Source organism: Rosa chinensis, chromosome 3 (genome assembly GCF_002994745.2).
Source record: "Rosa chinensis cultivar Old Blush chromosome 3, RchiOBHm-V2, whole genome shotgun sequence".
Classification (NCBI taxonomy): Eukaryota; Viridiplantae; Streptophyta; class Magnoliopsida; order Rosales; family Rosaceae; genus Rosa; species Rosa chinensis.
Genome location: NC_037090.1, coordinates 3107226 through 3133872, shown reverse-complemented (window position 1 = coordinate 3133872; position 26647 = coordinate 3107226). Strand labels below are relative to the sequence as shown.

The 26647-nt window shown below is 36.5% G+C and overlaps 3 protein-coding genes across 3 annotated transcripts; 1 reads left to right on the top strand and 2 right to left on the bottom strand.

Annotated features, from left to right (window-relative positions):
- The first annotated feature begins 3274 nt into the window (after positions 1-3274).
- Positions 3275-3895, top strand: LOC112192582 (KRR1 small subunit processome component homolog). The gene has a single exon (XM_024332377.1). The coding sequence runs from the start codon at positions 3275-3277 to the stop codon at positions 3893-3895; it is 621 nt and encodes a 206-aa protein (XP_024188145.1).
- A 5767-nt stretch (positions 3896-9662) lies between these two features.
- On the bottom strand, positions 9663-10418 carry LOC112194912 (auxin-responsive protein SAUR72). Its single transcript, XM_024335166.2, has one exon. The coding sequence runs from the start codon at positions 10299-10301 to the stop codon at positions 9747-9749; it is 555 nt and encodes a 184-aa protein (XP_024190934.1). The 5' UTR covers positions 10302-10418; the 3' UTR covers positions 9663-9746.
- Positions 10419-22125: 11707 nt separating this feature from the next.
- Positions 22126-23969, bottom strand: LOC112192581 (protein FAR1-RELATED SEQUENCE 4-like). Its single transcript, XM_024332376.1, has 4 exons — positions 23478-23969; positions 22817-23252; positions 22606-22712; positions 22126-22197 (listed from the first exon to the last, which is right to left on the bottom strand). The coding sequence occupies exons 1-4, from the start codon at positions 23967-23969 to the stop codon at positions 22126-22128; spliced, it is 1107 nt and encodes a 368-aa protein (XP_024188144.1).
- Between the last annotated feature and the right edge of the window lie 2678 nt (positions 23970-26647).

Here is a 26647-nt window from a genome sequence, read left to right as displayed (position 1 = left end):
ATTCCGTTACTTGTGGATCTCCCTCCGATATGAATCTACAAGTGAAGTCTTCTCCTATTGTTACCACTATGCTGTTGACACTGCTAGTTCTTCACTATCTAGTTAAATCTATGTTGAATTGTAAGTGTTGCATGTAATAAAAGAAGCGATGACCTTTTTCCGCTTCTTCCATACAGTTATTTGTACATAGGCCCTAGGAAATTTATTCAGGCAGCGCATGTTTAGTTAGGTAGCGCTTTTGTTTCCTGCATTCCAAATTTGGGTAATGGATAGACCTTATTGGCTATCCGATGTACTTATATCTGATGTACCTATCTCAATTGCTTAATAATATGCATTTTCTTATTCTCAAAAAAAAAAACCCTTTATGTTATTTTATTTTATTATTATTTTTTCTTCTGAGAATAATTTCTTTATGTTACTTTGTTCCCATGTATCAATAAAATATTTACGATTCTAACCTTTATGCATGGATAAATAAATCTTAATTATTTTTTCTTTAATCCAAACTCTTTTTTGTTCAAATCATGCTGCTTGGTATTGCACTTGTACTCGTGTTCTGCTACTGCACTCTTCATCGCCTAATCCAACTTCTGCACTCTTTCAATCCCGCTATTGCACTCATACTCGTCCAGTTCTGCTACTACACTTCTACTCGTGTTCTGCTACTGCACTTGTTATCGTCTAACCCTGCTACTACACTTGTCAAATCTTACTACTGTACTCATACTAGTCTAGTTCTATTATTGCACTTGTACTCGTGTTCTGCTACTGCACTCATCATCGCCTGATCCTCCCACTGCACTCGTCCAATCCGGCTATTGCACTCGTCCAATCCGGCTATTGCACTCATACTCGTCCAGTTCTGTACTACACTTGTACTGGTGTTTTGCTACTGCACACGTCATCGCCTAATCCTGCTACTACACCCCCATCAGTCCATCTGGACAAGGAAAATAAGTAAATAACACTCAGATAGATAGTAATAATGATACCTCTACCATCTCTCCAGTAGTTCAGTATCAAAATGCTCAGTAAAAGAACGCAGCAGTTGTTATACTAATTCAAATCACAATCCAAATTGAATAGAACTATAGGTAAGTGAGGATCTAATACAACAATCATCCCAAACACGAAATAGAGAATTCCCAATATTCTCATCATCCAAAGCACACAAACACCATTAATCCTACAAGTTCATCTTATCAGCTAACCTTATACCGAATAACAATTTAATACAACAATTGTATACTCCAAACTTCGTGGAACTTGTAGCACATGCACCGGGAAAGAAAAAAAAAATCATATTCAGAAAGCATTTTTCTCTTTTAAAGCTACATCCAAAGTAAGTTCCACTTCATTATGTGATATCATAATGCAAAACAGAACTAATAATTGCAACTGCATTTTGAGAAATTGCTCAATTGCTACACAATCAGCCCTTCAAATCCTGAATTTACCTTCGAAATTCAAAACCTAGAAACAAATAAACAATGCAACTGGATCCAAACAAAATTGAATACATAACCCCCAATTCCAAACCAAAATCCTTCAAGATATTCCAAAGTAATCAAATTGAAATCTTCTAAAATCAAAGAAAGTAGGAGCATTACGAAACGAAATTGGAATCAAATTCGCGAGAGGGACCAATCAATCAGGTTTTGAATTGTGACATTGACGGAGAATCTAGAGAGAGAGAGAGAGAGAGAGAGAGAGTACCTAAGCGTGAAGCAGTGACGAAAGCCTCTGTCTTCTTCTCTACGAATGTGAAACCTCCTAAAGCTACGGCACTACAAGAGGATAAATTTTCCTACATGCATCGCCGGTGATTGTCGGATTAGCCAAAAAATTTCCAAAAACAGATTGAAGATTCAGGTGTCACTTCGGCGCCTTCATTCGTCGCACAGGAAAGCTGAGAGCAGAAGTAGACTAGGGATGGCAAAAATCCCCAGCGGGGCGGAGCTCCATTGGATACCCGCCCCTAATGGAGGGAGAATTTGGGGACAAATGGGGAATGGGGATCCCCAATCCCCGCTATCTAAGATTGGGGATGGGGCGGGGATGGTATTGTGATCCCCATCCCCAAATCCGCCCCAATATATTATTTTTTAATTTATTTTTTATAATATAAATAATAAATATATACATTTACTACTTTACTTTAATAGTGTTCTGATTTTTGTATTCACTAAATTATTATTTATAAATTTAATCATGTTTTAAATTTGTTTGTTGTAGATTTTGATTTTAAAAAAGGCAACATGAGAAAAAAAATATTTTATTTATTAAATTCTTATTGGGGATTTGGGGCGGGTTTGGAGGCTTAGTCTCCAATGGGGATGGGGACGGGGAATCCCCAATATATTTTTATTGGGGATTGGGGCGGGGATGGGGGTAGAGAATGACCTCGGGGATGGGGATGGAATTGTGATCCCCATCCCCAACCCGCCCCATTGCCATCCCTAAATTAAGTAGACCGACGTTGAGGAGACAAACCAGACGCCGATGGTTCGCTGTCATTTGGTCGCCAGAAACGGAAATTTAGGTCGGGTCTTCTTTCTGGTCGTTGGGTCTTGAGAAAGGGTCGAGTTGTCTTGATGCTTCTTTGTTTTGGGGTGTTGCTATTGGGTCAGTGGCATACGCATAAATATTTCATCAAACTGAGCATTTTGGTCATTTTCTCATTAAAATTGAGAGTCAGGCTTTCATCATTCGGCTTTTGGACATGGGCTCATGTCCTTATTTGTATAAATCTTTTTGAAAATGAGTTTTTTGTGTTTATATGTTTGGTCATGTGTTACTATGCAATTTTCTATTATAAGAATATCAGTCTCAAGGTCATCATTGTCCTATATTGCCAAAAAAAAAGAAAAAAAAAAAGAGAAGTTCATCATCTTCCTATAGAATTCTTAAAATATAGATAAATTTTTAACAAATTTTAGGTTGTCCAAACTTAGCCGCGCATGTATCGAGTAGAAGTATAGAACTCTCATCTGCTACAACGTTTGCCACGTTGGCCACGCATGAAATAATTAGGAAATCCTACATCGTCTAGGAGAGAAGCCAAATCCCACGCTGTATAGGAGTTGGAGATCCTACCTCTGTATCCCACGTTGTATAGGATTTGGAGAGCCTACCTCGTATAGGAGAGAAGCTAAATCCCACCTTGAATAGGATTAGGAGCTAGAGAACGACCAACTCTAACTCTATAAATAAGACCACTTACACTCTTAGAATCCAACAATTACCCAAGTTTTTCCATCGACTATTACAAATGGCGGTCATCGACCCTATCCCACAATCAACCCCAGGCCCTCTCCTATCATCGTCTGCTTCTTGTTCTTCGACGTCAGATCTCGAAGATGGAATTCAGGAAGTCATCTATTTCGTTAAGAGCTTTCCTATAATAATAGAAGCAAATGTGTATAGAGATTGGCCGATTGTGAAATCTGTTTTGGGGGAGCATAATATTAATTGCCATTTGGATATGTTTAACAGTCGCATGACATTCTCAACAACCAGAACCAAGGAACCAGAAATTGCGCGCAAGGCGAGGCATCTTCTCCAACTTTTGTCACGGAATGTTCCGGCATCTTCGGCACTAAACATAATAAAAGTGCCCAATTGCGAATGCGAAATCATCTTCACTGGTCTTAGTAAAGTCAACAATAGTTATTTAAAGGAACTGGAAGGGCAGACGTCATGCCAAATTTTTTCTCGTGATGGGTATGTTCGCGATGGGGTTGTTTTCGATGGCTTTGTTATTGCCATTGGTCCTTTGGAGGGACTAACAATAGTCAGAAAGGCTGTGGAATGTTGCAGTAAAATGCATCCTGCATACAATACGGTCACCACGATGCTGGCGACTAAGAAGCTCAACGATTTGCGTCTATGAATTGCAAATTTGCGACTTTTGAGCCAATCCTCATCGATATAAAATCTATGGTCTCGATCATAAGCCGTACTCTTATACGAATGTAACCAAGCTACTGTTTCTTATACGAATGTACCCAAGCTACTTTTTCTTATATATGCTGATAAATATGTGTGTTACAGCGCGGCCCTCTGTCAATTTGCCTTTCATGGCCTTCCATATGTTTATTATTGATGTAGGACGGGTTACGTTATTTGCGTTTGTTCTGTTTTCCACTTTTCCTTGAGCGTTTTGGATTGTTATTTTGTCTCCAACTTTCATTGGAATGGATTAATTTCCTTCCGTTAAAGTTTAGATTTTATATGGTGAATATGAAGAATAATTTCTAATTCTTAAAAGCATCATCTCCAAAATAGGAATATTTGTGAGGGTTTTTCAATCTTCATATGGCTCAGATCCCTGAGTTCGGCCTTTATCTCCTTGTTTGTGGCTTGTAGGCAAAAACAACTACCAAGGCTATCAAACACTTGCAGCAACTAATTCAAAATTTATTGCATGTAGACTTCTCTATAATTTAGTAAATACTTCCCCTAGTACTCGTGTTACTCCCAAAGAAAAACCAAGAGATTAATTAACCCACTGCAGTAATATGCAAATCATGTGTGATTATAAATTTATAATTACCCTGCTCTTGTTCATGCTCACTTCAACCTTTCTCATTAAAACTAATGGCTTTAGCAGTCCACTCATTCCAATTGATTAAGTTAGCCTCTCAACCAATCATACCCTGGAAGCAAGCATCAACTAATGGCTAAAATATCAAGAAATTGAGTTCTTAACCTCATGTCCCTGAAGAGCAATATCATAGAGGAGTTTTTGAATGATGTAACTACTACTATACAGCTCCCCATCTCTCCAGCTCTAAGTAACTACGTACTATATAAGTATATAACGCGATTGAGCACTGGCTCGAAACTATACGTACACACCCTACTTACTGGTGGATCTCCTACATGGGTTAACCCTATTTTGGCCAGTCTCTTTCTCTTGTTTAGCATGTCGGCCTCAATTATACAAAAGAAAAGGTAGACATTAAGTTTAAAATCCAGCAGAAGAAAGATTCCTAAATCCCCTTATGTAAACTTTGTATTGCAATTTTAATGACAAAGTCAGTAGGATAGTAACCTTAGTTGCTTCAAAATCAGAAAATGTAATGATATTGCCCCTGAGAATATCATATTCATCGAGTATACAGCAGAACAATCCACCAGAATCCACAAATCAGATGCAAAACTTAATCTAGTTATTTAATGCAAGCTAAGAAAATCTCATTTTAGTAAAGCAAATTTATTGCATATCAAATACAAGACATCTAAGTTTATAAATACTGCCACTTCACAAAACAAAGAGATTAATTAACGTACTGCAAGAATCAACATGCAAATCATGCGTGGGATTATGTTGGCCCTGCTCTTGTTCATGCTCTCTTCAACCTTGGCCATCAAAACCAGTGGTTTTAACATCCCCGCTCATCCCAATTGATTCAGTTATCCTCCCAAAGAATCACACACCTGAAGCAAGGCATAAACTAATGGCCGGCATGCTTGCTTTAATTTAACTCTATCGGTACCATCTTCTTTTTCATTTCAGAAAAAGTCTCGTTACACAAGCGATACAACTCTAGAGAACCGCAAGACAATTTGTTTGATAAACCTTTCGTGAAAGCACAGCGGAAACTAAAAAAATATTTTAAGGTGAAAATCTTTGAATTACTAAAGTCAATTATTTCGTCTAGAACGTATTAACAGCTACTGTAGGAGCAATGTTTTTATGCGATTTCGTGTCTAGTTTCCAATAACTCCTGCCACCTCTTGGCAAAGTAGGCTGATGGGCAAGCGCCCCCCCCCCTCCTCTTCAAACATCAATTTTTGTTGAGCCAATTCTTACTTGTTCATCGGCAACTGATCTAGCTCCTGAGCTACTCGGCTAACTCTGGTTCTTTCGAAGAAGGCCTTGATTTCTTAACCTCATGGCCTTGAGTTCAGCCGGAGCAATGAACCCATCAGATGAGTTCATGAATGATATGCCTACTACTATACAACCCCCTATATCTCTAGCTCTCACTCCTCTAAGTAATTACTACGTAACGCGAATTGGCATTGGCTCACAACTCTATACACCCTACTTAATGGTGGATACAACCGCTGCTGATACATATATGGGACAGGGTTCAGCGTGAAGGATGTCGCAATTGCTTCCCTGTACTGGCAGGAAATTTCAAATATAATGAGTCTACATCACATCGTGCCTTACCTTGTAGGCCCCTTTGTGGTTCCAAATAATGTGATAGTGGAGGGATGTGTAAGGGATACGGAGGTAGAAGCAAAACCTCGGGGGGTGGGTTTCAACTGACACCTTCACCTTCCCAAGCACTGACAATGCCTCTATGAACTTCAGGGTAGCATTTGGTTGTGGCATTGATAACCAGAAGATCAGTTTTGGTAAAAATGATGGACCTAAGAATCCGATAGCTGGCGTATTTGGGTTAAGTCTGGGGCAGCGGTCAATCCTAATACAACTAGCTAAGGAGACCAACCGGCGCTTCATTTACCGCTTACCATCATCGACAGCACCTAGGTTAAGTCGTACAACATTAAGCTTCGGTAAGGATGCAAAAATAAGTGGATCGAAGTGTACAGAAAATAGAGATTTTACCAGCAAGAAATATGCAGGCTTACTTTGTCTATCTTTCAGGTATCACCATTGGCCCATTGTTCAGAAGCGCCTCAATTAATATAGATCCAGCACTGTTCAGGAAATATGAACTAGGTGGCGGATTTATGATAGACACAGGTAGTCCTTACTCTATGCTTGTTCCAGGAGCATATAATACATTGAGAGCAGCGATGGTGCACTATATGTTGGAGAATTTTGGAAAGCGTCCAACACGGCTAGGTAGTTTGACCTTTCCTATGGATCATTAGAGCAAGTGCACCCGTAGTCAAGAAAAGGCAAAGTCGAGAAGTCAAGAATTCGACCGGTCAAGTTACTATTCACTGCCACTGGACATAGGTTTACACCCGTTGTTTTTCTTGCCCGGTCAACACTGTTCACTATTATATAATTTTATGGGAGTCTTGAAAATCGACTTTTTACACATACATAATTTGGGAAAACTTCCTTCATGAAAGTTATAGAGATCGTCGATACGATCTCGTGCATACATGGAACACAATATTTGGAGTTTGTATGAATTTATTATGAATTTTTGAAATCTGAAAATTTTTTATAAATAGCAAAAAAAAAAAAATCTTTAAAGGGCGAAAATTTTGCCATCAATGACATTCCACTTTAAAGGATGGCCCTGGATGGGCAAACCTTGTGCTGGATCCCAAGGCTGTTTTCGAACGTGTGGGTTTTTATTACTGCATGGCTATATTCTCTACTAGTGATAAAGGAACAAACATCCTAGGGGCAAATCATCGGTTCTTGTTTGTTGTACCCAAAAAATCCCTGTTTTCTAGAAAACCTAGCTACAGTGTCATTTGCACCGGAGATATGCCAATAAGTTTCAAATTAATGTAATTCTAAAGCTTTGAGTCCTTAATTTCCCAGAAATAAAAAAATACTTCTCTTGCTGCACCTGCACGAGAAATTTTTCTATGCTCCCGTCATTTCACCTGTCATATGTGACGGGCAATTCTAATTGGACCACGTCATTGCTGCTCTTTCTATGTTAAACCACCCATAACCTCTGTTATCTCTACACCTCTATCATCTCTTTCATGAAGAACAAAAAAACGATAAACACCACAGAGTCTAAACTTTAAATCCAGGGCACTATATATCCATGAATCAATGATATCTAAATGGATCAATTAATTCAAGAATTTTTGTCATTTTAGATCGAGTGAAGAAAATTATATTCCTACATGTCTATTGTTATATCGGGAAGAACTGATATTCATACAAGAAGGAATAGAATTGATGTGAACATCCAAAAGAAGGTAGGAAAAGTCTTCCTAGAGGACTGGTTTTTGATCATTTAGACAATTCTAGTGGAATAATCAAAACCCAAATCTAAGAAAACAACAACCAAGCACCAAAATCAACTTGACTATAGAAGAAGAAAATCAAGAATGACCACACTGGTCAAATTATATCACTTTGTTGTTTAAATCTTCCAATTTGCCAAGTCGTCTTCACTTTGTTGTTCAAGTATGTTAACATTTCTCATACATCAACTATTTTTACCTCTATAAGGACTCATGTTATCAGTTTGAGGACTAATATTACTATTTTCAGGACTCATATGGTAAACTAAGAAAATTTACCACTTTAAGGACTCATGTTACCACTTTGAAGAATAATATTACTATTTTGAGGACTCATGTGGTAACTAAGAAAATTTACCACTTTAAAGACTCATGTTACTACTTTGAGGACTAATATTATTATTTTGCGGACTCATTTTACCACTTTTAAGGCAATTGTATGCATGTCATACGTTAACACATTGTAAAATTTTCCCAAGTATTATTGGCAGTTGGGATGTAAAGTGCCTCACATAATTCCAAATGATTAGGGAGGGATGAACTTCCAAATCCTTATCCAGGTTTACTGTGGTGTTCATTTTTTTTTTTTGTATTCTTTCATAGAAGAGATAACAGAGGTGACGCTGTGCACGTGTAATATATATAACAGAGATAAAGTAGCACTGACGTAGACCAATTAGAATTGCCCGTCACATATGCCAGGTGCAATGACAGGAGCATAGAAAAATTTCTCTATGTAAGATGTTTAATGCAAAAATACAAGAAAATCTCCCTTCGAAAAAGTAACATTACATATTTGCATATGCAACACAACAACATATCTATATATAAGTTCATAAATATTACCTCCATCGAGGATGAGGATTAGCCTGCTCTCAGACCAAAAGAAAGAACATATATATGTGGCGCCAATGTGTAACTGGTCTACTAAGCGACAATGACATCTTTCTTATGGAAAATGACAAATTTGAAGGATTTAAGTGAAAAAGTACTTTGGATTTAAAGTGCTTAATGCTGGTAAGAGAGTAGTACCTTATGGATTCAACTCAGAACCGTTAGCCTTTCCTGGTTTCTCATCTTCTCCTTCATCTGTTCTCTATTCCTTCTTATCCATCGCTTTTGTTTGCAATGCAAAATTCAAATTCAGCCCCCATGTTCCTTCCCAGCAAATTCTCCTTCTTCAATCACATTTGCCATGCCAACTAGCTAGCCTATCACGGTCAACTCCATTCATGTCCAGATTATCACCAATGCACTATCTAAAGACCAAAATTTTGGTCACAAAGCTAGTTAGAGTGTACTGCGATTTGGTTAGTAGTTTGGTTTATGCACCCCAGGTGGTTGATGGATCAACGACCTCACCCAAATATCATTCTTTTAAGTACAATGATATGATTTATGGGTACTTACAAAGAAATATACTAGCTAATTAACAGCAGGAGCTGCATATAATGAAGACCGACATATATAAATTTATATATATAAGGCGTTTGCATCATACTAACACACAGTATTAATTATTCGGTTCCATATATCTTGTGCAGCTTAGTAACAATAATCAAGGGTTATCCAAAAGGACCAAATAAACCGTCCCAGATACGAACTAAAATTCCTCAAATATGTAAAAGAGGGGAGAATCGAAACAATATGTAAAATATAGAGGCAAATTTTATTGCTGCGCAGCAAAATATGCTGTATACATGCATGCGGTTATCTTCATTTCTTTACACAGTAGGGATGTATTGTTGTTTTTTTGTCTTTTTCCTGATCTATGGCTTGATCTACAATCTACGTACGTATATATGTTAAAATCAAATCTAGGTAACCACCATTGATGATGACGATGTTGGAGTAAGTACCCTATAAGCACCACCGCAGCCTCTGTTGCTGGCACAATTTCTACGACGAGCCAGACTGAAGTTTATCGGAGAACAATTACGGGAAGCACTGATCCTATCCTCATCGATATCACTGCTCTCCATCTCTGCCATAACATTGCAGAACAGATCCACATGGCAAGGAAGCAATATCGGACCGTCACTTTTGTACCCATACTCCAATGCTGCATCCTCCAACAGCATCCTGAACAATGGATGATTAAGAAACTCCATCCTCACCACAAATCGCTGCTTTTCGGGTCCAACGTAGACTGTGAAACACCCAGCCGGAGCGACTTGGCATGCCTTGGCCTTGTTCTTCTTCTGCTTGCAAGTGCCAGTACTACTAGTAGTACTGGAGCTCCATGATTTGCTTCTTGTCAATGAAGCAGCTGCTGTAGAGCCTTTCGTGCTGCTTTGTTTAGGTAAAGTACTGCATCGCTTCCACGCCTTGATGATCGGATTCTTCGTCCACCTTCCCTTCACGATATCCATGCCTTGAAATATATGTGAAGTACGTGTTTTAGGGTTTGCGCGTACGTACCCTTATCTTAATCTTTTCTCAACAAAGAAAAGAAGAAGAGAAGATATATGAAAAGCGAAGACCTGGATGCGAAGCAAAGCACTACCTCCGCGGGGTATAAATATATGTTTGATGTGATGGGAAGAGAGGCGTGGGAAATTAAGCTCCGAGTAGGAGAGGATTGTATCACTGGCAATAATTCCATCTCGTCCGCCTATAGATTTTGAATAATTGGATTATTTGAAATTGTTGAAGGAAAGTCGTATTGGAAAAAAAGAGGGCTGGACCCACTACTAGAAATTTCCCCAATAGGGACTAACTAGTAGCCACCATAATTGATCAGGGCCTTAAGGGTGCGTTTGGATGAAAAAATTATAAAATCCGTAGGAATTTATAAATGATGGAATCTTTAATTCCATCAATCTAAAATTCCATTAATTGCAAATTCTATTGTTTGGTTGCATCTATTTAGGATTTGAATTGTGTAATAAATTAAGAAAGTTTAAAACAAATAAAAAGATAAAATAGAAAAAAGTCATGTTTTGGAAATAAAAATTGAATACAACAAAGGAATTGATAAATGACACCTATTTTGGTGGAAATTGAAGTGAGGAATTTAAATAACGAATTCCTTCTTTTTTTTTTCCACAGAGAAATTTAAAATTTCCAATCTGATAATGCCAAACGAAGGAATTGACTTTTAGGAATTATGAAATCCTCACTTTCAATTAAATTCTATCATTTTTTCTCTCATCATTTTTTCTCTCATCCAAAAATATTTTCGGTGACTTGTTTTGTTCCTCTGATGTACTCTAATGGGCTTTAACACCAACATTAGTGCCAATTTTGCACTAATGGCTTTATCATTTAAAAGATAATACTGAAACAAAGAATATGTTTGAAATAGTCTTAAAAAATTAGATTCACACTTTAAATTTTAAAAGATGTGCAAGCTTTACTTTATTATTTAAAAGAAAATAATAGTAACCAAATAAAAATATAATAATTGAAATCCCAACCATTCATACCTAAAGTCTCGATTCTCACTTTTCCAAAAAAAAAAAAAGTCTCGGTTCTCACACACATGCGTTTACTCAGTTTTGAGTTTTGAAAATTAAAACCAAAAGCTTGTCTCTTTCCCTTCCTTGTCCACGAACCACTCATACCAATTCTCTCACCTCCAAAAGTTTGTCAACTCTGTCATCAAAAAGAGTTTGTCAACTCTGGTAGAGATCCATCTTGGTTAGATGGCAAACGGAATCTTCTTTTGAATTGTTCTATGGGTAGGTATGGCTCCGTTCCTTTTATAGAAACGGATTTTATGCATTGACAATGTTTTATACTATCGCGAGTAAGAAACACGCGGTTAATTATTATTTTAATACTGAAGTGCATTCTCAGCCTATCATATCATTTGGCTATCTTCATGCTAACATCATATTAACAGTCAACGTGAATGCAAAGTTTGACCTAATCAAAAAATTGTTACATGCGGTAGAAACGCATGAGATAGGTAATCGTAAGATCTGGAGGAAGATTAGTCTGGTATGAGATGTCGAAATCGAGGAGGGAGAGGCTTGGTCGTGCTCTATATCTCCTAACTGTGAGGTAAAATTTTCCTCTATTGCATATAGGAACGACGACAAGCAGGTCGGTGGTGCGGATGCAGGTGAACGCGTTGCTTAGAGGCGTGAAGATCGACGACCCAGCTACCGGAGTGTGGCTTTGATCAATGCCCTCAATTATGGTGAGGTATCAGTGTGTTGAAGATTAATAAGACGTAGAATAGAGATGAAAAATTAGCAAATTTCCAGCTTGTATCGGATCGGCGACCAAACTGCTTGTTAATGGGAATAGTTTCAAATTAAACAAAAATTTTGTGGGTCTCAATTTTTGAAGACGAATTTCACCAAAACAATACACAAATCAAAGTTCACAGCAATATCATAATTCCCATATCACAATTATAAAGAAGATGTGCTATACCATATATGTAATTGATTCAAAAAATTAAGAAAAATTCGCCTGCGGTTGCTAATTAAGGGGTGTTGCTTCTTGAATGATGATGAATTCGGACGAAGAACCAGAAAGAGATGAGAAATCATGGGTTTGGGTGGTTGGCGCAGTGTTTTTATTTCAAAAAAAAATGAAAAACCTATGATTGATGCTGGTTGCATGTCTCAGTGGTGGAGCTAGAGGTGCAGTAGTATATATATTCTTCCTCTGAAAATTTTCTGTTGAAGGGAAGAAAAAAATTCATCAAGATGAAAGCCAAGCTATTCGGGGACACCTTCATCCGCATACCAAATTCACAATAAAGTGAGAAGAAGCCTAGAAGGCTAGAATTACCGTGAAAGAGTTCAAGCATGTGCAGGAGAAATCCAGAAAGAGAATGATCAAGACAGGGTTTTATTTATGCGACGAAGTTCAGGAAATTCTTAAAAAGCAGATTCAAAGTGTGTATTGAATTTCTAAAGCAACTCTACATGTTCAGGCTCGAGCCACATGTACGTGCACGTGGTTACCATGCAATAATTTAAAATTTTGAAATGATACACCTTGACTAACCATATGGACTAACGAATGTCACTTATTTAACAGCACGTGATTAGCACACTAGCAGTGTCCATGCACTGACGGTGCATCGATCGAATACACTCCCCTATTTTCTTCTATTTAGATTTGTTTTCATTCAATGGATTCTGCCTTACTTACCTTATTTATCTTTTACCTCACTTGTATCTTCTAGGTATTATTATCTTATAATTTGGTTAGATTAACCATTCTTTTTTTCAAATAATTATTTTGGGGTTAAACAATTTCTTCGGCTTATGAAAAATATAAAACAATATATCTTTTTTCCATAAAATCAGGATTTGTATATGAATTTTGGGGTTCTCTATCTTTCGAAAATTCTCTCTAAATATTTTTACGAATGGCAGGCAAAGAGGTTCTTGTGTTGGCTACATGACCTACCTATGATTTTGGCAGGAGTACTTTAGCTTGCATGGAAGGTATTTTCCTGTTAAGTTATATGCTTGTATTATGTGATCGTTTAATTAGAAATATGAATACTCATTGGAGTCTGTAATAGAGTGAAATGTAATGTGTTTTTGGAGGATTCATATACAAAAGTAAGGAAAGATCTATTGCACTTAGTGCTTCATAAATAAATAGTGTGTGTGTGTGTGTATACAGCCCTTCTTGGCTGCGGACGTCCGTTCCTAAGCTAAGGAACGGATTTCCAGTTTTGACCCACTTTTCAATCACATTTTCACATCTTGACCGTTCAGTTTTTAGATATATATGAGTAGATCACTTCTACAAATTTTCAGCCAAATTGATGATCGCTAAGGCATCCAAAACAGCAATTTACCATTATAAACACGAACTGTTTCGGTTCTACAGATTCTGCTTGTTCGTGTAAATTACAGTTTTGGATGCCTTAACGATCATCAATTTAGCTGAAAATTTGTATAGATGATCTATACATTACGACCTAAAAACTGAACGGTTAAAATGTGTAAATATGATCGAAAAGTTGGTCAAATATGGAAATCCGTACCTTTTGCTTAGGTATGGATATCCGCACCTGAGCAAAGTTGTGTTTGTGTGTGTGTGTGTGTGTGTGTATAAATATACAGGCCCGATCAAGAGAGGATGTCCGCACTTTTGCTAAAGTGCGGACGGCGGCCCGAATCGGGCCAGAAGGAGGCCGAAAGCATCCCAGACGGCTTTTAGACAGCGATAGAGGTCGAGGTTGCAGGTTTTTGGGCAGCAACCTCACCTGCAACTGCAACCTGACCTGCAGTGCTACAACCTCATCGCCGGCGACTCCAGCCGACTGCAGACTGGTCTGTCCGACCCCTGGCCTCCCTCCTGCAACTGGCGCCGCACCGTTATGGCCTGAGTTGGGCTACAACGCCGTCATCCGCACTTTAGCGAATGTGCGGACGTCCTCTCTCGATCCGCTCTGTGTGTGTGTGTGTGTGTGTGTGTGTATATATATATATATATAGAGAGAGAGAGAGAGAGAGAGAGAGAGATGTATATGCATAATAATTAGTTAATTACTATGTTTCTAAACTTTTGCTGATTATCTTGATGGGTAACTGTGGTTGATTTTGAATTCGGGATCTCAATTGACAGCTAGCATATCTCATCTGCTTTGGTTTCATTCTAATTGTTTTATTCTGGTTTTGCAGCCTTGGATGACCGTCTCTCTGTCTTCTCTACTTATCACTTTCTCACCTATTCCACCTTTGAGTAAGAAGTTTTAGTTTGTTAGCAACTTGACTTAAATATGTGTTTTAATTTATGCATATTGTAGACTTTTGGACACTATTCTGTCTAAATTTCTTATTTGCATGCATTGGCTGTATAGGATTCGAAAGCACAGGTTAGTGCAATTCATTTGATAATTGGGGATAATTGCAGCTCTCCAGAGGATGCATTTATTTGGTGTTGAGAACAGAGATACTTTAACTCACAATGCCATAGGGGTAATCCTATTTTCATTACTTTATGAGCTTTCTGTTATTTCTATTACCCTACTTACTGCCTCTTTACTTGTGGTTTTACAGAAGCCAGACTAGTTAGTTTCCATTGCCACCTGTGATATTCTTTTTGGCCAAGTAATCTCTTTTTATTCAATTAATACTAGACTTGATTGTTGGAATTATGATTAGCTTTTGAAGCGTAATTCTTGAGAGTTCATGGAAGTTCATAATGTCTCATTTTTACCGTGAAGTTTAAACTTTTAGTATATGAGCTGATAAGTATATTTCATTATGATGCTAATTTATGTTGCAGAGATTTCAAAACCTCAGTGTAATACGCTGAAAATTGATGACAATATGGCCTTTCTTGATTACAGAAAACTTCTATCATTGAAATATTTGCTGAATGTAGTTAAGTTCTAGAGTACAAGAAGTAATGTTTTGGTGGCTTTCGAGCACCTCTTCCAACTGCCGGTAATCTCCAAAGCCCAATGAGTTGCTTGGTTTAGCTTTTCTTTGATATCTAGTGAAGTAAACATATATGACCTTAACTAGTGAAGTACCTTGTCAGTTACTGCCGACTGATGACAAGTGACTGTGTTGTATTCTTTTTCATGTGTTAAATTTTTATTTTCTTCACCATGCCACTTGTACACTTATTTCCTGTTGTTTTAAATTTTATTTGTTACATAAGTTCAAAATGATGATCTGGCTCCATACGTGTTGATTCTTCCGCCTGGTAGTGACTTGCATGACCATCCTCTAATAGCTTTGAGCACCAGGTAAAGAAAATTAATTGCACAGTTGCTAAATTACTTTCCCATTTACATTTTAAAAGCTTTGTTTGGTTGAGATCGTTTCCCATTACAAACTGAGAATTTTGCATAAATATTAAATTATCTTCTGTTTTTGTGAAAGTGGCCTTGTGTTTTCCTTGCCTGTGTGATTATATATGGTGGCAAAATTTGCCCAACTGGCTACTTTCATATAATCATCCTATCAACTTGGTCTGTGGCATTATAGTTTTATTGTCATGTTGTTTAGCATGGCCTCTCAGTAATTCGTGTGTCAAGTTTCTGACGTGGTTTCTTCTTTGTTGTCACCTTCAAATGTAAAAATTGATTTGTATGCTTGCTCTCTTCATATTGTAACAAACAACTGGGCTTGATTACTGCTCTGGTGATTAGTGGTTCAGAAAATGAAATTCTGCATGTGTGCATCTTTGTAGTTGACTTGCATAGAAATTTAATTTATGATTTTCTAATATTCTTTTAAACTGCTAAAGATTTCTAAACTTGCTCCTATGATGCATGATCTTTTAGTTAACAGATAAGTATATAATATGCTGAACTGATCTCTATGACTCTATGTAGTTGCAGACTGAATTTCACTCAATGATTATACGATTAATTTCAGTTTATCCCCTTGAGGTTTGGGGGTGTCATCATGTCACCCCCTCTATTCTCAATTTTGAATTTTTACCCCCCAACCTTTCCAATTTCAATCAACTGTGTCCAATTTCTCCTATTCCGTCCAAATTTGTTGTTAACTCTGATGATCGGACCCACTTTGAGGGCTAAAATGGTCATTTCAAGACAAATATTTTTTTTTCTTTCTATTTTTTTGTTTTTTTTATATTTTGCCTTCAACCTATACACCATAAGTTATAATAGGTTTATAAAAACAAAAAAGATACTCTAGGTGGTTGAAAGCCGCTCGCTGGTCTACGATATTTGTGATATATCTTCGATAAAGTGAAGAATTTTAGGATCTATCCCTAATAAAGTGAAGAAATTTTTGTGTAAAATAATTTTTTACAGATATTTACAGATAAAGTGTAAAATCGTGAAGAAATATCTGTGTAAAATCATTTTTTTACATATATTTACAGATAAAATGTAAAATTGTTTTTTACAGATATTTCTTCACTTTATTGGGGTATATCCTAAAATTCTTCACTTTATCGGAGATATATCACAAATATCGTAGACCAATTTGCGGCTTTCAACCACCTAGAGTATCTTTTTGTTTTTATAAACCTATTATAACTTGTGCTGTATAGGTTGAAGACAAATTTTATAATAAAAAAAAAAGAAAAAAAAAGATTTTTTTGTCTTGAAATGACCATTTTAGCCCTCAAAATGGGTTCGATCGTCAGAGTTAACGTCCAATTTGGACGGAATAGGAGAAATAAGACACAGCTGATTGAAATTGGAAAGTTTGGGGGGTAAAAATTCAAAATTAAGAATAGAGGGGGTGACATGTCACCCCCAAACCTTAGGGGGGTAAACTGAAATTAATCCATGATTATATGTTTATTATTAATTTAACAGACTCTATTGACTTTGATTTATCTCCATGAGAAAGTATTTTGCAGATTTATGCTTGTTCCTTTGTAATTCCTACGTTTCGGTGGTTTGTCTTGCTCAAGACAAATGCTGACATAGAAACAAGAAATCAAGCCAGACAACAATTTGCTCTACATGTTGAATTGCCTGATCTCTTACTAAGATGAAAGGTATCCTCTTTCAAAATCTGCATCCCTTTTTCAGTTAAATGTTTATTGCTCTCTGCTATGTTATGAAGTGTTGCAGGGCAGGTTATTGTTCATCAACCATCAAATAAGGTTGACAAGTACATTATGAGCATTAATATATCAGTTGTCTATAACTACAAATTTTATCAAAGGAAGGTTTGCAGCCTTGGGGAGGAAGAGTCTTGAGCATTAATATATCAATTGTCTATAACTACAAATTTTATCAAATGAAGGTTTGCAGCCTTGGGGAGGAAGAGTCTTGAGCATTAATATATCAGTTGTCTATAACTACAAATTTTATCAAAGGAAGGTTTGCAGCCTTGGGGAGGAAGAGTCTTGATGTTTAAATTTTGATGGGTTTATCTGTAAATTTTTAGTTTAGGTAGTTTTATTCATTTAAAAATATAGTGTAAAATATATAGATGTAGAGGTGCCGGTTGGCACCTTTTTTTTTTAATCTAGCTTCATAATTTTGCCACTGATATCAATGGCATTCCAAAACCAGCAATACACACTGATAATAGTTGCTTTGGTACTGATTTGGATGCAATTTTACTTTGGTTAAAGGCAACACACTGTTAAATTATTGGTGTGTAATGTCCCAATAGCACCTGCAATAGAGGGGCTAATTCCTCATTAGTGGCTGCGAGCTTTTTTAGATAGATGGGTTATAAATCTCATGCTCATGAGTTTACCAGGGCACTCAACTTCTCAAGACGAGGAAGGGCTGTGTGGCTCCTGTAAAAAGTAGAAGGGGCAGCCTGGTTAGTTATACAAGGATTACAAGCACATTTCATTGTAACACTAATAAAGAGGTAGAGATTTTAAGGGTTTCTCCTGCCAAGATTGGGGCTAGTCTCTTTTTGTTGTTCAGCTAAGGCAGCCTGTAGGCCTCCATTTTACCAAAAGGAAAGGTAGACAATAGGTAGGTCCTAGGAACTTGCTTTTGGAGACAATTGTTCAGATCACTAAATTAAAAAAGAGGAATGAAATTTGCACACCACTTTTTACAAACTACACTCCCTCTTCATATTTTAATAGTTTTGGTTTACTGATGTTTTTCTCTCTTCCAAAAATACCCTGCTCAGTTTCTTTATTTCTCTTGTTCTCATCTCTCTGCAACTCGATCGATCAGAACCGAAAATAGATCAGCGCTAAGGCCAAGAAACTGTGTTCATAACCAAATGTTCAAATCAATTCATCTCACAACATTGATTCACCTAATTCCTCTAATATTGCTTCATTTTTAATGTTGGTCGTGGCGAAAAAATATATAAATTTTGGCTATTCTAGCTTCATGGGTATTGGGTGCAGGATTGGACATTTAGAATGTTTCTCACGAGTTACATTTCAAGTTCTGGGATTTGCTTTTAACTAATTTCAATCAAATTTTCTGATGAGGAACAACATAATATGAGAAACATAATTTTAAGCTTAATTATAATACCTGGGCTGATTATAGAAGGAAGGGCAAGAATTTACAGTAGTTGTAGCACCATCAGAATACAAGAACAACGAGTTCTCTTTCTTATTAGATTGCCCAATGTATTAGAAGTAGGAAATGAAATCATACCAGCCTATATTCTTCAAAATCAAAATTAATTGGTTACATAAATGTAGATTCATGCCCAGATTTGTACCCACATTTGAGACTTCAATTTTCAAAAAAAATTATTTTGCTTTGTTGGTTGTTACTCTTTGATCTTTGAGTTTCAATCACAGTCAAACCAACAGCAAATCCATTTCATTGAGAAACAAATTGAGATTTTGAAAGAAGAGGAGAGAAAAGTTGTACATCACGAGACAAATCAGATTTAAGAAAGATTGACAATAAAAGGATAATGACATAAATGATGGAATTCTCAGATCAGGCAACAAAAATCATAGAAGCCAAATGATAGAGATTATTGTGTTGAAACTTACAAGAGAAACGAGAAGATGATGAGGAGAGAGAAGGAAGGAGTCAGAAGTTATGATTCCAAGGGTAGTGTGGGAAAGAAATTTAAGGAGAACAAAAGGAATTATTTAAAAAAAAAAAAAAGGGAGTGTAGAAGAGAAAGTCTTAGGTAGGGCACCCCCACCACCTCACTTATACGACCATCCATTCGCGGCTTGACATCTGTGATATTTTTTCCATGTCAGATTGCTGGGAAAAAGGCTCCAAAATTTCAAAGTGAAATTCATTATCCCGCCAAGAGTTTTACCTCGATCAAAATTTCTCGATAGTTGAGTATTGCTGCCGTCTCTTTTCTCCCACTCAATTCGTCATCTTCCCTTCTTTTCCATTCCATTTCTAGACTCAATTCATCATCTTCCCTTCTTTTCCATTCCATTTCCAGATTCACCAAAATCAACCTTTCTCAACCTGACAGTTCATTCTCAACGGTAAGGTATTCTCTTTTTCATGTTGAATTTTTGTTCTACTTCTTGTCTTCTTCAGTCTTTTCTATTTTGTGAGTATTTCGTGTGAATGGGGTGGAGAGGAGATAGATCGATTTTAGTCTGGATTCTGGAAATTGTGAGGTTTTGGAGGTGGGTCTGTGGGTTTTATTGGAATTGAAATCCTTTTGAGGTTTGAGAGGTGCTTTTTGTTGCGTTTCAGTCTGGGCATTTCAATTGCTTTGCCGTGGTGGTGTAAGCTGCATGGAGAAGAGTTGTGGGCTTGGCTGTAACCCCCCGGAACAGTGGGTAATTAAACTAAATGATTATACTGATAGCCACGTTTTTTTGATTCTTTACTGATGCAATTATGAGCTATTTTTGAATTTTTCTTTGTATACTGCATCTTTGGTTTTATACTAATGTATGATTGTAGTATGATTAAGCAAAAGGGCTATTTGTTTAAGTTCAATCTTAATCTTGGATTCTGTTAGGTAGATTTTCATGATATGTTGAGAAAGTTACACTTTAAGATGGTCAATGAAACTAAATGATCACCCTTTTAATGATAATATCCTTACTCTTGGTGGAAACGAGTGTCATAGAGTGTGCCATCAGACAACAGTTTAGTTCAAGAAAAGTATTTGATTAACAGCCAAGTCCTCAATTAGAAGAGTCACTTCTGTGGAGATAATCAAAGCCACGTTGATTTTAGGATATTGTTGGTTCTGGAAGGCATGAGTGAATGAGAAGAAGTTATGTTGTATGGATGTAGACACTTTAAATGTTTGCACTAGGCTGAGTTCATAATAGCTGAAAAATCTGTGGTATACGATACATGTGTTTCATATGACCTCTATGTTCAAATGCAATTTTGATGCCATAAATGTTCAATTATCCTACTTCTAAGTTATTTGATAGTGCTACAATCGCAAATATGCTTTTTCTGTGTTTCACTGGGTGCTAGTGATAGTTAATATTTTGCTGTCTGGTAAATGGCCATCTTTGATACAGGTTGATAGTTTTGGGACAGCTAACCATGTCGATGCTTGCCGTAAAGTTTGTGTGAAGAGGTTATTCTAGTCAGTTCCATTTTAGTCGATGGAGCATCAATGGGGCAGATTCTCAATCCAGTTTACATATTTCTTAATGGCAAATCTTCAGGCAAAGAATTATATCAAGAAGTTTGGTATAAACTATAAATTACACAATAATAAGGCCTGGTGGGTTGAGAAATGAACCTTCAACAGGAAATCTTGTAATGGAACCAAAGGTAACACTGAATTTGTACCAATTTTTCCGATTTTGCATGTTGTCTTGCTATGTACTTACTATAAATTAGTAACTTCAATGTACTTTTTCTCTTGGTAGGACACTATCTGGCGGCACCATCTCCAGAGGTCTGGTGGTGGAAGTAGCTATTGATCTATTAGTCACTCCTGAAGCATCTTACAAGGTAGTGGAGATAGTTTCCAATGCTGATGCCCCAAGCGTTAAGCAAGGATACCTCTAAGTTTGATCCTAGAGAATTATGTTGACAGATTAGTATCCCCATTTTTAGTAGCCTTTTAGAGAATTATGTACTCTTATATGTATACGAATTAGTATTCTCTTTTCCTTGATCACCATAAAAAGGATTGGTGCTAGTATTCTGTCCAAATAGTGCCTGCTTATCATTCTGTCCAACTAGTGCATGCTTCTCATTCTGTCTAACTTGTGCAGGCTCATCATCAAACGAGTTTGAGCCCGAGGAAGCAGGAAATAGAGGGTCAACTGAGTTACGCTTAGCAGCCTTTAACGGGGACTTCTTTAAACCAAACATTTTCGATGGCAAATATGCACAATTTGTTACACTGCGGGATAAAGATCTGGGATCTTAACGAACTAAAAAATATGGGTACTTCAAAAATCTGTACAGAGATCAACAGCAATGCTGAAAGAGTGAACAAGAACAATATGTGAGAAAAACAAAAAGGGCCAATTAAGCAATATGATATTCCTTGTACATCAATATTATACCTCTTTTCAGTAAATTGATAACAATTGGACTGATGTCTTGCTTTGAAAACCCACTAGTATAAGAATTATCTTCAATCATGAAATACTTGGCAAAAACTAGAGACATGTATGTTGCAATACCGAAATCAAATCATCATTTTAATCATAAAGAACAATTGAACAAGAATTCTGATAAGTACAAAATGGAATCGAATTGAAAGCTTAAAAGAACCAAACCAGCAAAGAAGCAATGGTCCCTAGACCAGCTGGAACACCCAGAGCCTCCACAAATTAATTCCATAAGAGTCATCAAAATTCGTTTCATCTTCTCCAAACCATATCTCACAAAGATTAAATTACATGTAGCAAAAATGGGAGAAAAGTTCAATCAAAATTAGTTCCAAACATGTCTTCAATTCTCACAGAATGCTCCTCTTCGCACTGCATCAAGGAAACCTGCACAATATAACTTAACTAACTTATAATGTAATTGAGTTTTGATGTCATCAACTTAAGCAGATAATATGAAAACACAAACCTAAGTTCACTGAGGTTGTTGTCTGAGTGTAGCATTTGTAGTTAGAGTTGCAGTTGGTGCAATATTCAGACCTATAGTTGAGTAAGTTGAATTCTACAAATATGGAACTCAGTTTAGTTTCAATATAAACAATGAAAATGTATGAACGCACTAAAGTTTCAAATATATATACCTGGTTTGAGAAAGGCATCTGACCATAACTAAAACATAAATTGGGATGCCCAAAAGGCCAACTTAAAATTCCCTAAAAGAGAAAATGACATGTAAGAAGTACTCTCTCTGTAATACATAAAAACGTCATACATGTAAAGTTTCAAAATGCATACCTGATTATGAAATGGGGTGTTAGGTACACCAAAGTGTTGACTACATGCAGACACATCATTTGGAGCTTTTGGATCATAAGACTCATCGTTTTCTTTGTTTTCTTGTTCTACATCAGTAAAAATTTCAGCTATATATATAAACTTTATGAGTGAAGAAAAGATCAATTTAAGTTACACACAACTCAATGGGAATCATCAGATATATATGTACCTTTTGTTATGTTCTTTCGTTGGTTTGTCTCCCTCACATCTTTGATTCTAGCATTTTTCATTCCTTTGGTCTTTGCACTTGGTGGATTCAAAACTGGTGGCTCATTACCAGGATTGCCAGACTCGGACTCGTCACCATATTTCTTCAAATTTTCCAACACGCACAGGGTGTCCTTGTCTTTTTCAAGGTGCTTCATTGCCTCTGTTAACAGGTCCTTGACAATTTTAGTACCTGAACTAGTTAGTGAGGCTATGTCATACACAATATTTCCTTCATGCATCAATTCGCTAAGGCGCAATACTCTAGCAGACTTTGAATTCTCACTTGTTCCTCCACCTGTATCATTGCTCACCACAATCCCTTTCTTTGCTTCTTTAGTCCACCTCTTCAATGCATACTGAGTCGGTAAACTAGTGATATTATTAGTATCAAACACCTTCAAAGCATGACGACATAAGATTCCAAGTGACTCAAATGACTTACAAGAACAAGATATGCTCAAGGATGTAGAGTTATATTCAATCTTGTGCACACTTTGACGACCATCTTCAATTGCTTCATATATATGAACTTTATTTAGGCTGGACACTTATTTTAGTCTGACTCCCATACAGCCAACAAATTCTGATTCAAAAAGCTGAAACATTTTGTTAGTATAAACCTTGGCTGCACTTCTTAACATTTTACTCCATACTTTTGGACGTGGTGCACCATTTTTGCAACGGTAGTCATCTTCCAACTCTGCTAAACGCATCTCTTCTATCTTTTTCTCATAGTGATGAACAAATTCAATGAGCTCCATTGTGTTTGTAGAGATTTGATGGAACACATTGTTTGTACTTTCACTCCTTTGAGTCGATCTAATCTTTGCTGAAAAAATGTCCCTACTAAATGCTGGGCACCACTTCTCTCTAAGTGAATACAACTTTGCGAGCCAAGTATTACCTCCAACATTATATCTACTAATCAGGTCATCCCATGAAACTTGAAATTCAATTTCAGTAGTGCACCCATGTAAACAATGATTAAACTGTTTCTTGAACTCAGGATTTCCAAGATAACTGCCAATTCTCTTGCTAGCATTCTTGGCAATATGCCAAGTGCACAATCGATGACATGCATTTGGAAACACTATTTTAACTGCATTTGCCATTGCTTTATCTTCATCTGTGAAAATAGTTTTTGGTTCTTTATTTCCCATGGACTCCAAAAATGACTCAAACAACCAAACAAATGACTCTGTAGTCTCATCCAATAAAAAAGCACATCCAAACAAAACATTTCTCCAATGATGATTAACTCCAACTATTGGCGCACAAATCAAATTATACTTGTTCGTACGAAATGTTGTATCAAAGCATATAACATCACCAAAGCAATCATAATCCAACTTTGCTCTACTATCCCTCCAAAAGAAATTTGTCATTCGGCTATATTGGTCCAATTGCATTGAATAGAAAAAGTTAGGATCCTCACCTTGTTTGCGCTTAAAGTGATTCAGCAAGCTCTGTGCATCACCCACTTCCAACATTTCATTTTTTTTCCTTTGCAAGTAGTTATAGACGTCTTTCTTAGTAAACCCAACATTTTCTGGACCGCCCACTTCATTTTCTATGTAGAAAAATGATTTCGTTGGTCGTACGCCTGCATCCTTCATAGAAGTAAATATATTTCCACAAGCATCTGTTATTTTTCGCCCTGATCTCAAAAACTACCTTTCTTCGGGCTTTGCAAGCTCATGGTTATGATCTGAATTGATCTGCGATACTGTCCATATTCCATCTTTCACCACAAATAATATCATAGCCTTACAACCCACTCTTGTTTCTAACTTCCTGTGTTTGTTTGGTTGAAATACATCCTCGTCTCTTGCAAACCCCTCCTTTGAACATAGAAATTCTCGTTGGCGGATGTTATTTGATGTATCTCTTCGAATATGTCCTTTACGAACACTAAAACCCTTCCTCAAAGCATATGTATTATATAAATTGTAAGCCTCATCATCAGAGTGTACTTGCATTCCCACTTTGAGTTCTTCATCGTCTCCAATAGTTTCCTCCATTCCTTTACAAGTCAATTGAACTCTGTGAAACAACAAATTTACAACGTAAGAAACAATTATAGCCTCATCTGGTCAAGTAACATATGAAGTTGAAAGCAATTTTTCTTTTTTTAGCTCACTGAACTCAAAAGGCAAACACTTTTTATTGACAAGCTTAAGCAATGATCACTACGCCTAGAAAGTTGAAGAGAAGACCTCGATATTGCATGAAGATTGGTTTATAAGGAACCCAATTTGGCTTTATATGAACTGTACCATATCAGTATTGAAGGATTCTGAATGCCCCCACTATCTTTAGTTGATACTTTATACTAAATGCATAGAAGTACTGATTTTATGCAGTAAATAAGCTACAATAACTAGTGAATAGATGTTTCTCACCACTGGAATTATAGTAACAGGACTATTTGATAACATTATGAGAAGGAAAATAGTTAGTAAGTTCACTTCCTCCCCCCTATACAAAGCAAAATTCAAAAATAGCTCATAATTGCATCAGTAAAGAATCAAAAAAACGTGGCTATCAGTATAATCATTTAGTTTAATTACCCACTGTTCCGGGGGGTCACAGCCAAGCCCACAACTCTTCTCCACACAGCTTACACCACCACGGCAAAGCAATTGAAATGCCCAGACTGAAACGCAACAAAAAGCACCTCTCAAACCTCAAAAGGATTTCAATTCCAATAAAACCCACAGACTGATGCGCCTTTGGGAAGCGCATAATTTAACCCTGAAATATCGTTAGTAGTATAAGCAAATAGGGATCGTTCTATCCGGGGATTGAGGGTACACTTGTAATTGTGAAACAAATAAAGAAAAGTATTATTTACAAAAATAAAATAAAGAATATAAATATATACAATTGTATAAACAAATAAAGAATTAAAATAATAAAGTATTATTTACAAAAATAAAATAAAGAATAAATATATACAAGTAAACACAAATAAGGGGGGGTTTAGGATTCTTAAAATTAAAATTAAAATAAATAAAGTAAAGAAAATGTAAAAACATATATACAAGGGTGGAACGCAAGGAACAAAGATCAAAATCAATTCCATGTAATCAAATTCGATTCAAACCCTATAATTGTTCTTCCAAGTCATGAGAGAGGAGTTGATCATGTGAAACATTCGAAAGCAAATGATTTCCCATATTTTACTTTTCAATGCTAATTAACCTAAGCGAAAGCACCTAGATTAATCCTATCAAACATGCAATCAAACCCTAGAAAGCTAGTCAATCATGTCATGTTTAACGCATTACACATAGAGAAAGGCTATCAACTCAAGTGTACAACTTAGTATGAATAAGTTCACCTAATTGCAATCCTCTTCAATTGAATTCGATTTTTGTCCAAAACCTTTACTACTTTGATTCAAGTTTACACAAAACGAAAAGTCGATTTCATGTTCTTAAACCTAGCACCAATTACATGCAAATCCTATAAGTGTCGACCCAAATAAGATAAACATATAAAAGTTTTCTATCAAGCAAATTCAATCGAACAAACTCACATAAGCAACTTAGAATCACAATTATGGAATTCGAAAACTTTATTTAAACATAGAAGTTGGGTTTAAACTTTACCCTAAACATTATTGTTAACTAGAAACAAGTTCATATGAATTCAAACAAGGAAAACAAAAGATCATTACAAGGAAAAAGAATGAATTACACCGTAAGGGGAGATGGAGATGGAGAGCTAGATGGTTGGATCTTGAATCTTGGAAGCAAGCCTTCAAGGTGGATGATGGAGGATATGA